Source organism: Oncorhynchus mykiss, chromosome 25 (assembly GCF_057628025.1).
Source record: "Oncorhynchus mykiss isolate SJ-2025 chromosome 25, ASM5762802v1, whole genome shotgun sequence".
NCBI lineage: Eukaryota > Metazoa > Chordata > Actinopteri > Salmoniformes > Salmonidae > Oncorhynchus > Oncorhynchus mykiss.
Window position 1 is genome coordinate 92,499,120 of NC_143046.1, and position 17,538 is coordinate 92,516,657.

Here is a 17,538-nt window from a genome sequence, read left to right on the forward strand (position 1 = left end):
TCCAACCCCTACCTCCCATTCCAACCCCACCTCCACTATTCCAACCCCCACCTCACATTCAATCCTCTACCTCATATCCCCTACCTCCCATTCCACCCTCTATCTCCCATTCCATCCCTTACCTCCCATTCCATCCCCTACCTCCCATTACATCCTCTACCTCCCATTCCATCTTCTACCTCCCATTCCATCCCAACCCTATCTCCCATTCCATCCCCTACCTCCCATTCCATCTTCTAATTCCCATCCATCCCAACCCCTACCTCCCATTCCATCTTCTACCTCCCATTCCATCCCAACCAATACCTCCCATTCCATCTTCTACTTCCCATTCCATCCCAACCCCTATCTCCCATTCCATCCCCTACCTCCCATTCCATCCACTACCTCCCATTCCATCACCTCCCATTCCATCTTCTACTTCCGATTCCATCCCTACCCTACCTCCCATTCCATCGTCTACCTCCCATTCCATCCCCTAACTCCCATTCCAACCCCTATCTCCCATTCCATCCCCTACCTCCCATTCCATCCACTACCTCCCATTCCATCCCCTACCTCCCATTCCATCTTCTACTTCCCATTCCATCCCAACCCCTACCTCCCATTCCATCGTCTACCTCCCATTCCATCCCCTAACTCCCATTCCAACCCCTACCTCCAATTCCATCCCCTACCTCCCATTACATCCTCTACCTCCCATTCCATCTTGACCTCCCATTCCATCCAACCCCTATCTCCCATTCCATCCCCTACCTCCCATTCCATCTTCTAATCCCCATTCCATCCCAACCCCTACCTCCCATTCCATCTTCTACCTCCCATTCCATCCCAACCAATACCTCCCATTCCATCTTCTACTTCCCATTACATCCCAACCCCTATCTCCCATTCCATCCCCTACCTCCCATTCCATCCCCTACCTCCCATTCCATCCCCTACCTCCCATTCCATCTTCTACTTCCCATTCCATCCCAACCCCTACCTCCCATTCCATCGTCTACCTCCCATTCCATCCCCTACCTCCCATTCCAACCCCTACCTCCCATTCCAACCCCTACCTCCAATTCCAATCCCTACCTCCAATTCCATCCCCTACCTCCCATTCCATCCCCTACCTCCCATTCCATCCCCTACCTCCCATTCCAACCCCTACCTCCCATTCCAACCCCTACCTCCCATTCCAACCCACTCTCCATTTCTAACCCCCACCTCACATTCAATCCTCTACCTCATATTCCATCCCCTACCTCCCCTTCCACCCTCTACCTCCCATTCCATCCCCTACCTCCCATTCCATCCCCTACCTCCCATTCCATCCTCTACTCCCCATTCCATCTTCTACATCCCATTCCATCCCAACCCCTATCTCCCATTCCATCCCCTACCCCCCATTCCATCTTCTACCTCCCATTCTATCCCAACCCTCACTCCCATTCCATCTTCTACCTCCCATTCCATCCCAACCAATACCTCCCATTCCATCTTCTACTTCCCATTCCATCCCAACCCCTACCTCCCATTCCATCCTCTACCTCCCATTCCATCCCCTACCTCCCATTCCAACCCCTACCTCCAATTCCAACCCACTCCCCATTCCAACCCCTACCTCCCATTCCAACCCCTACCTCCCATTCCAACCCCTACCTCCCATTCCAACCCCTACCTCCCATTCCACCCTCTACCTCCCATTCCATCCCTTCACCCCTCCCACTTCATCCCCTACCTCCCATTCCATCCTCTACCTCCCATTCCATCTTCTACCTCCCATTCCATCCCTACCAGTGTCTCCCATTCCATCTTCTACTTCCCATTCCATCCCAACCCCTATCTCCCAATCCATCCCTCAAACCTCCCATTCCATCTTCTACTTCCCATTCCATCCCAACCCCTACCTCCCATTCCAACCCCTACCTCCCATTCTATCCCCTACCTCCCATTCTATCCCCTACCTCACATTCAATCCTCTACCTCACATTAAATCCAGACCCTCTGATTCCATCTTCTACCTCCCATTCCATCCAACCCCACCTCCCATTCCATCTTCTACCTCCCATTCCATCCCAACCCCTATCTCCCAATCCATCCCCTACCTCCCATTCCATCTCCCACTTCCCATTCCATCCCAACCCCTACCTCCCATTCCACCCTCTACCTCCCATTCCATCCCCTACTCCCATTCCATCCCCTACCTCCCATTCCAACCCCTACTCCCCATTCCAACCCCATCTTCCCATTCCAATCCCTACCTCCCATTCCATCCCCTACCTCCCATTCCATCCCCTACCTCCCATTCCAACCCCTACCTCCCATTCCAACCCCTACCTCCCATTCCAACCCCTACCTCCCATTCCAACCCCCACCTCACATTCAATCCTCTACCTCATATCCCCTACCTCCCATTCCACCCTCTACCTCCCATTCCATCCCTTACCTCCCATTCCATCTTCTACCTCCCATTCCATCCAACCCCTATCTCCCATTCCATCCCCTACCTCCCATTCCATCTAACTCCCATTCCATCCCAACCCCATCCTCCCATTCCATCTTCTACCTCCCATTCCATCCCTACCAATACCTCCCATTCCATCTTCTACTTCCCATTCCATCCCAACCCCTATCTCCCATTCCATCCCCTACCTCCCATTCCATCCCCTACCTCCCATTCCATCTTCTACTTCCCATTCCATCCCAACCCCTACCTCCCATTCCATCCTTATTCCCATTCCATCCCCTACCTCCCATTCCAACCCCTACCTCCATTTTATCCTACCTCCAATTCCATCCCCCTACCTCCCATTCCATCCCCTACCTCCCATTCCATCCCCTACCTCCCATTCCATCCCCTACCTCCCATTCCATCCCCTACCTCCCATTCCAACCCCTACCTCCCATTCCAACCCCTACCTCCCATTCCAACCCCTACCTACCATTCCAACCCCTACCTCACATTCAATCCTCTACCTCATATTCCATCCCCTACCTCCCTTCCACCCTCTACCTCCCATTCCATCCCTTACCTCCCATTCCATCCCCTACCTCTCATTCCATTCTCTACCTCCCATTCCATCTTCTACATCCCATTCCATCCCAACCCCTATCTCCCATTCCATCCCCTACCTCCCATTCCATCTTCTACCTCCCATTCTATCCCAACCCCTACCTCCCATTCCATCTTCTACCTCCATTTCCATCCCAACCAATACCTCCCATTCCATCTTCTACTTCCCATTCCATCCCAACCCTGACCTCCCATTCCATCCTCTACCTCCCATTCCATCCCCTACCTCCCATTCCAACCCCTACCTCCAATTCCAACCCCTACCTCCCATTCCAACCCCTACCTCCCATTCCAACCCCTACCTCCCATTCCATCCCCTACCTCCCATTCCAACCCCTACCTCCCATTCCACCCTCTACCTCCCATTCCAACCCCTACCTCCCATTCCAACCCCTCACCTCCCATTCCAACCCCTACCTCCCATTCCAACCCCTACCTCCCATTCCAACCCCTACCTCCCATTCCAACCCCCACCTCACATTCAATCCTCTACTCCATATTCCATCCCCTACCTCCCCTTCCACCCTCTACCTCCCATTCCATCCCTTACCTCCCATTCCATCCCCTACCTCCCATTCCATCCTCTACCTCCCATTCCATCTTCTACATCCCATTCCATCCCAACCCCTATCTCCCATTCCATCCCCTACCCCCCATTCCATCTTCTACCTCCCATTCTATCCCAACCCCTACCTCCCATTCCATCTTCTACCTCCCATTCCATCCCAACCAATACCTCCCATTCCACTCTCTACTTCCCATTCCATCCCAACCCCTACCTCCCATTCCATCCTCTACCTCCCATTCCATCCCCTACCTCCCATTCCAACCCCTACCTCCAATTCCAACCCCTACCTCCCATTCCAACCCCTACCTCCCATTCCAACCCCTACCTCCCATTCCATCCTCTCTACTCCCACATTCCTATCCCCACTCCCCATCCCATCCCCTACCTCCCATTCCATCCCCTACCCCCCATTCCATCCCCTACTCCCCATTCCATCCCCTACTCCCCATTCCATCCTCTACTCCCCATTCCATCCCCTCTACCCCCATTCCATCCCCTACTCCCCATTCCATCCCCTACTCCCCATTCCATCTCATACTCCCCATTCCATCCCCTACTCCCCATTCCATCCTCTACTCCCCATTCCATCCTCTACTCCCCATTCCATCCTCTACACCCCATTCCATCCCCTACTCCCCATTCCATCCTCTACTCCCCATTCCATCCTCACTCCCATTCCATTCCTTACTTCCCATTCAATCCTCTACCTCCCATTCCATCCCCTACCTCCCATTCCATCCCCTACCTCCCATTCCATCCCTGTCTCCAGTCAACTCACCTCCCATACCAACCCACCTCCCATTCCATCCTCTACCTCGTATTCCATCATCTACCTCTCATTCCATCCCATCCCATACTCCCCATTCCAACCCCTACTCCCCATTGAACCCCTACCTCCCATTCCAATCCCTACCTCCCATTCCATCCCCTACCTCCCATTCCATCCCCTACCTCCCATTCCAACTCCTTGCTCCCATTCCATCCCCTACCTCCCATTCCATCCCTTACCTCCCATTCCATCCTCTACCTCCCATTCCATCCCCTACCTCCCATTCCATCCCATCCCCACCTCCCATTCCAACCCCTACCTCCATTCCATCCTCTACCTCCCATTCCATCCCCTCCCCTACCGCCCATTCCATCCCCTACCTCCCATTCCAATCCTATCTCCTACCTCCCATTCCAATCCCTACCTCCCATTCCATCCTAACCCCTACCTCCCATTCCAATCCAAACCTCCCATTCCATCCCATCACCTACCTCCCATTATAACCCCTACCTCCCATTCCATCCCCTACCTCCCATTCCATCCCCTACCTCCCATTCCATCCCCTACTCCCCATTCCATCCCACCTCCCATTCCATCCTCTACCTCCCATTCCATCCTCTACCTCCCATTCCATCCTCTGTCTCCCATTCCATCCCCTACCTCCCATTCCATCCCCTACCTCCCATTCCATCCCCTACCTCCCATTCCATCCCCTACCTCCCATTCCAACCCCTACTCCCCATTCCAACCCCTACCTCCCATTCCATCTTCTACCTCCCATTCCATCCCTACCCCTACCTCCCATTCCATCTTCTACCTCCCATTCCATCCCAACCAATACCTCCCATTCCATCTGCTACTTCCCATTCCATCCCAACCCCTATCTCCCATTCCATCCCCTACATCCCATTCCCTACCTCCCATTCCATCCTCTACCTCCCATTCCATCCCCTACCTCCCATTCCAACCCCTACCTCCAATTCCAATCCCTACTCCCCATTTTCATCCCCTACCTCCCATTCCATCCCCTACCTCCCATTCCATCCCCTACCTCCCATTCCATCCCCTACCTCCCATTCCAACCCCTACCTCCCATTCCAACCCCTACCTCCCATTCCAACCCCCACCTCACATGCAATCCTCTACCTCATATTCCATCCCCTACCCCCCATTTCATCCCTTACCTCCCATTCCATCCCCTACCTCCCATTCCATCCCCTACCTCCCATTCCATCCTCTACCTCCCATTCCATCTTCTACCTCCCATTCCATCCCAACCCCTAGCTCCCATTCCATCCCCTACCTCCATCTCCATCCTCCACCTCCCATTCCATCCCAACCCCTACCTCCCATTCCATCTTCTACCTCCCATTCCATCCCAACCAATACCTCCCATTCCATCTTCATACTTCCCATTACATCCCAACCCCTATCTCCCATTCCATCCCCAACCTCCCATTCCATCCCCTACCTCCCATTCCATCCCCTACCTCCCATTCCATCTTCTACTTCCCATTCCATCCCAACCCCTACCTCCCATTCCATCCCATCACCTACCTCCCATTATAACCCCTACCTCCCATTCCATCCCCTACCTCCCATTCCATCCCCTACTCCCCATTCCATCCCCTACCTCCCATTCCATCCTCTACCTCCCATTCCATCCTCTACCTCCCATTCCATCCCCTACCCCCATTCCATCCCCTACCTCCCATTCCATCCCCTACCTCCCATTCCATCCCCTACTGCCATTCCATCCCCTACCTCCCATTCCAACCCCTACTCCCGATTCCAACCCACCTCCCATTCCATCTTCTACCTCCCATTCCATCCCAACCCCTACATCCTCCCATTCCATCTTCTACCTCCCATTCCATCCCAACCAATACCTCCCATTCCATCTGCTACTTCCCATTCCATCCCAACCCCATCTCCCATTCCATCCCCTACATCCCATTCCATCCCCTACCTCCCATTCCATCCTCTACCTCCCATTCCATCCCCTACCTCCCATTCCAACCCCTACCTCCAATTCCAATCCCTACCTCCCATTCCATCCCCTACCTCCCATTCCATCCCCTACCTCCCATTCCATCCCCTACCTCCCATTCCAACCCCTACCTCCCATTCCAACCCCACCTCACATGCAATCCTCTACCTCATATTCCATCCCCTACCTCCCATTCCACCCTCTACCTCCCATTCCATCCCTTACCTCCCATTCCATCCCCTACCTCCCATTCCATCCTCTACCTCCCATTCCATCTTCTACCTCCCATTCCATCCCAACCCCTAGCTCCCATTCCATCCCCTACCTCCCATTCCATCTTGACCTCCCACCTCCCATTCCATCTTCTACCTCCCATTCCATCCCAACCAATACCTCCCATTCCATCTTCTACTTCCCATTACATCCCAACCCCTTATCTCCCATTCCATCCCCAACCTCCCATTCCATCCCCTACCTCCCATTCCATCCCCTACCTCCCATTCCATCTTCTACTTCCCATTCCATCCCAACCCACCTCCCATTCCATCCTCTTCACCTCCCATTACATCCCCTACCTCCCATTCCAACCCCTACCTCCCATTCCAACCCCTACCTCCCATTCCAACCCCTACCTCCCATTCCATCCTCTACTCCCCATCCCATCCCCCTACTCCCCATCCCATCCCCTACCTCCCATTCCATTCCCTACTCCCCATTCCATCCCCTACTCCCCATTCCATTCCTTACTTCCCATTCAATCATCTACCTCCCATTCCATCCCCTACCTCCCATTCCATCCCCTACCTCCCATTCCATCCCCTACCTCCCAGTCTAACCCCGACCTCCCATACCAACCCCTACCTCCCATTCCATCCTCTACCTCGTATTCCATCATCTACCTCTCATTCCAGCCCATCCCATCCCCTACTCCCATTCCAAACACTACTCCCCATTCCAACCCCGCACCTCCCATTCCAATCCCTACCTCCCATTCCATCCCCTACCTCCCATTCCATCCCCTACCTCCCATTCCATCCCCTACCTCCCATTCCAACTCCTTGCTCCCATTCCATCCCCTACCTCCCATTCCATCCCTTCCCACCCTCCCATTCCATCCTCTACCTCCCATTCCATCCGCTACCTCCCATTCCATCCCATCCCCCACCTCCCATTCCATCCTCTACCTCCCATTCCATCCCATCCCCTACCGCCCATTCCATCCCCTACCTCCCATTCCAATCCCATCCCCTACCTCCCATTCCAATCCCTACCTCCCATTCCATCCTAACCCCTACCTCCCATTCCAATCCAAACCTCCCATTCCATCCCATCACCTACCTCTCATTATAACCCCTACCTCCCATTCCATCCCCTACCTCCCATTCCATCCCCTACTCCCCATTCCATCCCCTACCTCCCATTCCATCCTCTACCTCCCCATTCCATCCTCTACCTCCCATTCCATCCCCTACCCCCATTCCATCCCCTACCTCCCATTCCATCCCCTACCTCCCATTTCATCCCCTACCTCCCATTCCATCCTCTACCTCCCATTCCAACCCCTACCTTCCATTCCATCCCCTACCCCCCATTCCATCCTCTACCTCCCATTCCATCCCCTACCTCCCATTCCATCCCCTACCTCCCATTCCATCCTCTACCTCCCATTCCATCGTCTACCTCCCATTCCAGCCCTCATTTCCATTCCATCCCCTACCTTCCATTTCATCCTCCAGCTCCCATTCTATCCTCTACCTCCCATCTATTCCTAACCCCTACCTCCCATTCCATCCCAACCCTGAGATCTCCCATTTTCATCCCCTACCTCCCATTCCATCCTCTACCTCCCATTCCATCCACTACCTCCCATCTATCCTCTACCTCCAATTCTATCCTCTACCTTCCATCCCAACCCCTACCTCCCATTCCATTCCATCCCAACCCCTACCTCCCATTCAATCCCCTCACTCCCATTTCTCTATCTTCTACCTCCCATTCCATCCTCTACCTCCCATTCTATCCTCTACCTCCCATTCTATCCTCTACCTCCCATTCTATCCTATACCTTCCATTCCAACCCCTACCTCCCATTCCATCCTCTACCTCCCATCCCAATATTTACCTCCCATTCCATCCTTACTCCCATTCCATCCTCAACCTCCCATTCTATCCTCTACCTCCCATTCCATCCCCTACCTCCCATTCCATCCCCTACCTCCCATTCCATCCTCTACCTCCCATTCCATCCTTTACCTCCCATTCCATCCCCTACCTCCCATTCCATCCTCTACCTCCCATTCCATCCTTACTTCCATTCAGATTTCCTACCTCTTACCTCCCATTCTATCCTCTACCTCCCATTCTATCCTCTACCTCCCATTCCAACCCCTACCTCCCATTCCATTCCATCCCATCCCAACCCTACTTCCATTCCATCCCCTACCTCCCATTCCATCCTCGACCTCCCATTCCAACCCCTACCTACCATTCCATCCTCGACCTACCATTCCAACCCCTACCTACCATTGATCCTTCCACCTCCCATTCCATCCTCGACCTCCCATTCCATCCTCGACCTCCCATTCCATTCTTTACCTCCCATTCCATCCCCTACCTCCCATTCCTGACCTTCCATTTCATCCTCCAGCTCCCATTCTATCCTCTACCTCCCATTCTATCCCAACCCCTACCTCCCATTCGATTCCATCCCAACCCCTGCCTCCGATTCCATCCCCTACCTCCCATTCCATCCTCTACCTCCCATTCCATCCTCTACCTCCCATTCTATCCTCTACCTCCCATTCTATCCTCTACCTCCAATTCTATCCTCTACCTTCCATCCCAACCCCTACCTCCCATTCCATTCCATCCCCTACCTCCCATTCCATCCCCTACCTCCCATTCCATCCTCTACCTCCCATTCCATCCTCTACCTCCCATTCTATCCTCTACCTCCCATTCTATCCTCTACCTTCCATTCCAACCCCTACCTCCCATTCCATCCTCTACCTCCCATCCCAATATTTACCTCCCATTCCATTCTTTACCTCCCATTCCATCCTCAACCTCCCATTCTATCCTCTACCTCCCATTCCATCCCCTACCTCCCATTCCATCCCCTACCTCCCATTCCATCCTCTACCTCCCATTCCATCCTTTACCTCCCATTCCATCCCCTACCTCCCATTCCATCCTCAACCTCCCATTCCATCCTCTACCTCCCATTCTATCCTCATCCTCTACCTCCCATTCTATCCTCTACCTCCCATTCTATCCTCTACCTCCCATTCTATCCCAACCCCTACCTCCCATTCCATCCCCTACTCCCATTCCATCCTGTCTCCATTCTATCCTCTACCTCCCATTCTATCCTCTACCTCCCATTCCAACCCCTACCTCCCATTCCATTCCATCCCATCCCAACCCACTCCTTCCATCCATCCCCTACCTCCCATTCCATCCTTCACTCTCCATTCCAACCCCTACCTACCATTCCAACCCCTACCTCCCATTCCATCCTCGACCTCCCATTCCATCCTTCACTCTCCATTCCATCCTCTTCACCTCCCATTCCATTCTTTACCTCCCATTCCATCCTAACCCCTACCTCTAATTCCATCTTCTACTTCCCATTCCATCCCAACCTCACCTCCCATTCGATCCCCTACCTCCCATTCCATCTTCTACTTCCCATTCCATCCCACACCTACTCCCATTCCTCATCCAAACCCCTACCTCCCATTCCATCCCCTACCTCCCATTCCAACCCCTACCTCCCATTCCAACCCCTAACTCCCATTCTATCCCCTACCTCACATTCAATCCTCTACCTCACATTCAATCCTCTACCTCCCATTCCATCTTCTACCTCCCATTCCATCCCAACCCCTACCTCCCATTCCATCTTCTACCTCCCATTCCATCCCAACCAATACCTCCCATTCCATCTTCTACTTCCCATTCCATCCCAACCCCTATCTCCCAATCCATCCCCTACCTCCCATTCCATCTCTTTGCTTCCCATTCCATCCCAACCCCTACCTCCCATTCCATCCTCTACCTCCCATTCCATCCCCTACCTCCCATTCCATCCCCTACCTCCCATTCCAACCCCTACTCCCCATTCCAACCCCTACCTCCCATTCCAACCCCTACTCCCCATTCCAACCCCAACCTCCCATTCCAATCCCTACCTCCCATTCCATCCCCTACCTCCCATTCCATCCCCTACCTCCCATTCCAGCCGCGATCTCCCATTCCAAACCCCACCTCACATTCAATCCTCTACCTCATATTCCATCCCCTACCTCCCATTCCACCCTCTACCTCCCATTCCATCCCTTACCTCCCATTCCATCCCCTACCTTCCATTCCATCCCCTACCTCCCATTCCATCCTCTCACCTCCATTCCATCTTCTACCTCCCATTCCATCCCATTCCATCCCAACCAATACCTCCCATTCCATCTTTACTTCCCATTCCATCCCAACCCCTATCTCCCAATCCATCCCTCACATTTTCCCATTCCATCTTCTACTTCCCATTCCATCCCAACCCCTACCTCCCATTCCATCCTCTACCTCCCATTCCATCCCCTACCTCCCATTCCATCCCCTACCTCCCATTCCAACCCCTACTCCCCATTCCAACCCCTACCTCCCATTCCAACCCCTACTCCCCTATTTGACCCAACCTCCCATTCCAATCCCTACCTCCCATTCCATCCCCTACCTCCCATTCCATCCCCTACCTCCCATTCCAACCCCTACCTCCCATCCACTTCGTCTATCTCCCAATTCCAAACCCCACCTCACATTCAATCCTCTACCTCATATTCCATCCCCTAACTCCCATCTCCAACCTCTACCTCCCATTCCATCCCTTACCTCCCATTCCATCCCTACCTTCCATTCCATCCCCTACCTCCCATTCCATCCTCTACCTCCCATTCCATCTTCTACCTCCCATTCCATCCCAACCCCTATCTCCCATTCCATCCCCTACCTCCCATTCCATCTTTACCTCCCATTCCATCCCACCCCACCTCCCATTCCATCTTCTACCTCCCATTCCATCCCAACCAATACCTCCCATTCCATCTTCTACTTCCCATTCCATCCCAACCCCTATCTCCCATTCCATCCCCTACCTCCCATTCCATCCCCTACCTCCCATTCCATCCCCTACACCCCCTCCATTCCATCTTCTACTTCCCATTCCATCCCAACCCCTACCTCCCATTCCATCCGACCTCCCATTCCATCCCCTACCTCCCATTCCAACCCCTACCTCCCATTCCAATCCCTACCTCCAATTCCATCCCCTACCTCCCATTCCATCCCCTACCTCCCATTCCATCCCCTACCTCCCATTCCATCCCCTACCTCCCATTCCATCCCCTACCTCCCATTCCATCCCCTACCTCCCATTCCATCCCCTACCTCCCATTCCAACCCCTACCTCCCATTCCAACCCCTACCTCCCATTCCAACCCCCACCTCACATTCAATCCTCTACCTCATATTCCATCCCCTACCTCCCATTCCACCCTCTACCTCCCATTCCATCCCTTACCTCCCATTCCATCCCCTACCTCCCATTCCATCCTCTACCTCCCATTCCATCTTCTACCTCCCATTCCATCCCAACCCCTATCTCCCATTCCATCCCCTACCTCCCATTCCATCTTCTACCTCCCATTCCATCTTCTACCTCCCATTCCATCCCAACCAATACCTCCCATTCCATCTTCTACTTCCCATTCCATCCCAACCCCTACCTCCCATTCCATCCTCTACCTCCCATTCCATCCCCTACCTCCCATTCCAACCCCTACCTCCCATTCCATCCCCTACCTCCCATTCCACCCCTACCCTCCCCACTCCATCCCCTACCTCCCATTCCATCCTCTACCTCCCATTCCATCTTCTACCTCCCATTCCATCCCAACCCCTACCTCCCATTCCATCTTCTACCTCCCATTCCATCCCAACCAATACCTCCCATTCCATCCCCTACCTCCCATTCCATCTTCTACTTCCCATTCCATCCCAACCCCTACCTCCCATTCCATCCTCTACCTCCCATTCCATCCCCTACCTCCCATTCCATCCCCTACCTCCCATTCCAACCCCTACTCCCCATTCCAACCCCTACCTCCCATTCCATCCCCTACCTCCCATTCCAACCCCTACTCCCCATTCCAACCCCTACCTCCCATTCCATCTTCTACCTCCCATTCCATCCCAACCCCTACCTCCCATTCCATCTTCTACCTCCCATTCCATCCCAACCAATACCTCCAATTCCATCTTCTACTTCCCATTCCATCCCAACCCCTATCTCCCATTCCATCCCCTACATCCCATTCCATCCCCTACCTCCCATTCCATCTTCTACTTCCCATTCCATCCCAACCCCTACCTCCCATTCCATCCTCTACCTCCCATTCCATCCCCTACCTCCCATTCCAACCCCTACCTCCAATTCCAATCCCTACCTCCCATTCCATCCCCTACCTCCCATTCCATCCCCTACCTCCCATTCCATCCCCTCCTCCCATTCCAACCCCTACCTCCCATTCCAACCCCTACCTCCCATTCCAACCCCCACCTCACATTCAATCCTCTACCTCATATTCCATCCCCTACCTCCCATTCCACCCTCTACCTCCCATTCCATCCCCTACCTCCCATTCCATCCTCTACCTCCCATTCCATCTTCTACCTCCCATTCCATCCCAACCCCTAGCTCCCATTCCATCCCCTACCTCCCATTCCATCTTCTACCTCCCATTCCATCCCAACCCCTACCTCCCATTCCATCTTCTACCTCCCATTCCATCCCAACCAATACCTCCCATTCCATCTTCTACTTCCCATTCCATCCCAACCCCTATCTCCCATTCCATCCCCTACCTCCCATTCCATCCCCTACCTCCCATTCCATCCCCTACCTCCCATTCCATCTTCTACTTCCCATTCCATCCCAACCCCTACCTCCCATTCCATCCTCTACCTCCCATTCCATCCCCTACCTCCCATTCCAACCCCTACCTCCCATTCCAACCCCTACCTCCCATTCCAACCCCTACCTCCCATTCCATCCCCTACCTCCCATTCCAACCCCTACCTCCCATTCCATCCCCTACCTCCCATTCCAACCCCTACCTCCCATTCCATCCTCTACCTCCCATTCTAACCCCTACCTCCCATCCCAACCCAACCCCTACCCCCATCCACAACAGAAGCATTGTCGGAATCATCTTTGATGGACAGCTGAGATGAGGTGTGCGCACGTGTGTGTGCATGCATGTGCATGTGTGTGTTTACGTGCATGTGTGTGTGTTTGTGTGTGTATGTGCGTCTCATATCTCATGTAACCTACTTGTATCTTGATGGGCCAGGTGAAGTTGCTGACATAGACGAAGAAGGTGATGTTTGGGTTGTTGCGGAAGTCAAAGTTCTCATTGGAGAAACTGTCTTTAAACTCCTTGATGTTACTCCTGGAGACAATGGGGATCTCCTCGCCCGTTTGGGTACCTACTGAGGGAGAGGGTGATAGACGAGATTTAGTTCAAGTATGTTCTCTCATACTGGCTCCAAGGGGTGAGATTGAAAACAGTTTGAACATACGACATGTTTTTTTTAACTATAGAGCGAAAAAGGAGTGTTACCTGTGAAGGTGTGTTAAGGTGTTACCTGTGAAGGTGTGTTAAGGTGTTACCTGTGAAGGTGTGTTAAGGTGTTACCTGTGAAGGTGTGTTAAGGTGTTACCTGTGAAGGTATATTAAGGTGTTGCCTGTGAAGGTGTGTTAAGGTGTTACCTGTGAAAGTGTGTTAAGGTGTTACCTGTGAAGGTGTGTTAAGGTGTTAACTGTGAAGGTGTGTTAAGATGTTACCTGTGAAGGTGTGTTAAGGTGTTACCTGTGAAGGTGTGTTAAGGTGTTACCTGTGAAGGTGTGTTAAGGTGTTACCTGTGAAGGTATATTAAGGTGTTGCCTGTGAAGGTGTGTTAAGGTGTTACCTGTGAAAGTGTGTTAAGGTGTTACCTGTGAAGGTGTGTTAAGGTGTTAACTGTGAAGGTGTGTTAAGATGTTACCTGTGAAGGTGTGTTAAGGTGTTACCTGTGAAGGTGTGTTAAGGTGTTACCTGTGAAGGTATGTTAAGGTGTTACCTGTGAAGGTATGTTAAGATGTTACCTGTGAAGGTGTGCAAAGGTGTTACCTGTGAAGGTGTGTTAAGGTGTGTTAAGGTGTTACCTGTGAAGGTGTGTTAAGGTGTTACCTGTGAAGGTGTGTTAAGGTGTTACCTGTGAAGGTATGTTAAGGTGTTACCTGTGAAGCTGGCGGCCCAGGTGATGTTGAGGTTGAAGTTCTTGGAGGCGTTGATGAACACAACCAGATCACGATTCTGCTGCGGAAGAGAGGAAGAGGAGAGAATAGGACAATGTGTTACTGTACATGTCAATACATCTATGCTAGTCTGATGAGGAGGAGGAGAGGATAGGACAATGTGTTACTGTACATGTCAATACATCTATTCTAGTCTGATGAGGAGGAGGAGGAGGAGAGGATAGGACAATGTGTTACTGTATGTGTCAATATATCTATTCTAGTCTGATGAGGAGGAGGAGGAGAGGATAGGACAATGTGTTACTGTACATGTCAATACATCTATTCTAGTCTGATGAGGAGGAGGAGGAGGAGAGGATAGGACAATGTGTTACTGTATGTGTCAATATATCTATTCTAGTCTGATGAGGAGGAGGAGAGGATAGGACAATGTGTTACTGTACATGTCAATACATCTATTCTAGTCTGATGAGGAGGCGGAGGAGAGGATAGGACAATGTGTTACTGTACATGTCAATACATCTATTCTAATCTGATGATGATGATGATGATGATGATGATGATGAGGAGGAGAGGATAGGACAATGTGTTATGTGTTACTGTAGAGAGGAGAGGGGGAGCTTCTGGATGGTCACCATTCACACCCTGCAGTAAATCTCTAGAGGGGGAAACTTTCTCTCTCTACCCTCCAATATCTCTCTACCATCCATTATCTCTCTACCCTCCATTATCTCTCTACCCTCCATTATCTCTCTACCCTCCATTATCTCTCTACCCTCCATTATCTCTCTACCCTCCAATATCTCTCTACCCTCCAATATTGGACTAAAATAATGTATTTTGTCTCCAGACTGTTGCCCAGCCAAACCTTTAACATCCAAAAAAGAGGATAATGGAACAACATTTCTAACATAAAGAATTTGGGGAATGTTCAGTGGGGAGATGTAGAAAACTAATGTCATATTGTTTCTTATTTTGTGATGTCATTAAAAAGTGTATGGATGAAATACTGTCACTGGGAAAGGATACCCCTTTATCTGTCAAGTTGTCTATGTGATATGAACAATAATGAAAGTATTTCTGTTAAGATGGGAATGTTTTGTTAGGAGTCATAAGATATTACTTCTAATCATATTCTTAGCAAGTTTTAAGTTCCTCGGCATACACATCACAGACAAACTGAATTGGTCCACTCACACAGACAGCATCGTGAAGAAGGCGCAGCAGCGCCTCTTCAACCTCAGGAGGCTGAAGAAATTCGGCTTGTTACCAAAAGCACTCACAAACTTCTACAGATGCACAATCGAGAGCATCCTGGCGGGCTGTATCACCGCCTGGTACGGCAACTGCACCGCCCTCAACCGTAAGGCTCTCCAGAGGGTAGTGAGGTCTGCACAACGCATCACCGGGGGCAAACTACCTGCCCTCCAGGACACCTACACCACCCGATGTCACAGGAAGGCCATAAAGATCATCAAGGACATCTACCACCCGAGCCACTGCCTGTTCACCCCGCTATCATCCAGAAGGCGAGGTCAGTACAGGTGCATCAAAGCTGGGACCGAGAGACTGAAAAACAGCTTCTATCTCAAGGCCATCAGACTGTTAAACAGCCACCACTAACACTGAGTGGCTGCTGCCAACACACTGACACTGACTCAACTCCAGCCACTTTAATAATGGATATTGATGGGAAATGATGTAAATATATCAAATCAAATCAAATCAAATTTTATTTGTCACATACACATGGTTAGCAGATGTTAATGCGAGTGTAGCGAAATGCTTGTGCTTCTAGTTCCGACAATGCAGTAATAACAAGTAATCTAACTAACAATTCCAAAACTACTGTCTTGTACACAGTGTAAGGGGATAAAGAATATGTACATAAGGATATATGAATGAGTGATGGTACAGAGCAGCATAGGCAAGATACAGTAGATGGTATCGGGTACAGTATGTACAAATGAGATGAGTATGTAAACAAAGTGGCATAGTATAGTATAAAGTGGCTAGTGATACATGTATTACATAAGGATACCGTCGATGATATAGAGTACAGTATATACGTATGCATATGAGATGAATAATGTAGGGTAAGTAACATTTATATAAGGTAGCATTGTTTAAAGTGGCTAGTGATATATTTACATCATTTCCCATCAATTCCCATTATTAAAGTGGCTGGAGTTGAGTCAGTGTCAGTGTGTTGGCAGCAGCCACTCAGTGTTAGTGGTGGCTGTTTAACAGTCTGATGGCCTTGAGATAGAAGCTGTTTTTCAGTCTCTCGGTCCCAGCTTTGATGCACCTGTACTGACCTCGCCTTCTGGATGATAGCGGGGTGAACAGGCAGTGGCTCGGGTGGTTGATGTCCTTGATGATCTTTATGGCCTTCCTGTGACATCGGGTGGTGTAGGTGTCCTGGAGGGCAGGTAGTTTGCCCCCGGTGATGCGTTGTGCAGACCTCACTACCCTCTGGAGAGCCTTACGGTTGAGGGCGGTGCAGTTGCCATACCAGGCGGTGATACAGCCCGCCAGGATGCTCTCGATTGTGCATCTGTAGAAGTTTGTGAGTGCTTTTGGTGACAAGCCAAATTTCTTCAGCCTCCTGAGGTTGAAGAGGCGCTGCTGCGCCTTCTTCACGATGCTGTCTGTGTGAGTGGACCAATTCAGTTTGTCTGTGATGTGTATGCCGAGGAACTTAAAACTTGCTACCCTCTCCACTACTGTTCCATCGATGTGGATAGGGGGGTGTTCCCTCTGCTGTTTCCTGAAGTCCACAATCATCTCCTTAGT

General features: G+C 51.4%; 1 protein-coding gene across 1 annotated transcript in view; it reads right to left on the reverse strand.

Annotated features, from left to right (window-relative positions):
• The window catches only part of atrn (attractin), a 238,845-nt gene that overhangs the window by 98,600 nt on the left and 122,707 nt on the right, over positions 1-17,538 (reverse strand). The window contains 2 exon segments of the mRNA XM_090221488.1: positions 13,776-13,930; positions 14,725-14,803. Of these exon segments, the coding sequence (XP_090077614.1) occupies positions 13,776-13,930; positions 14,725-14,803 (234 nt within the window).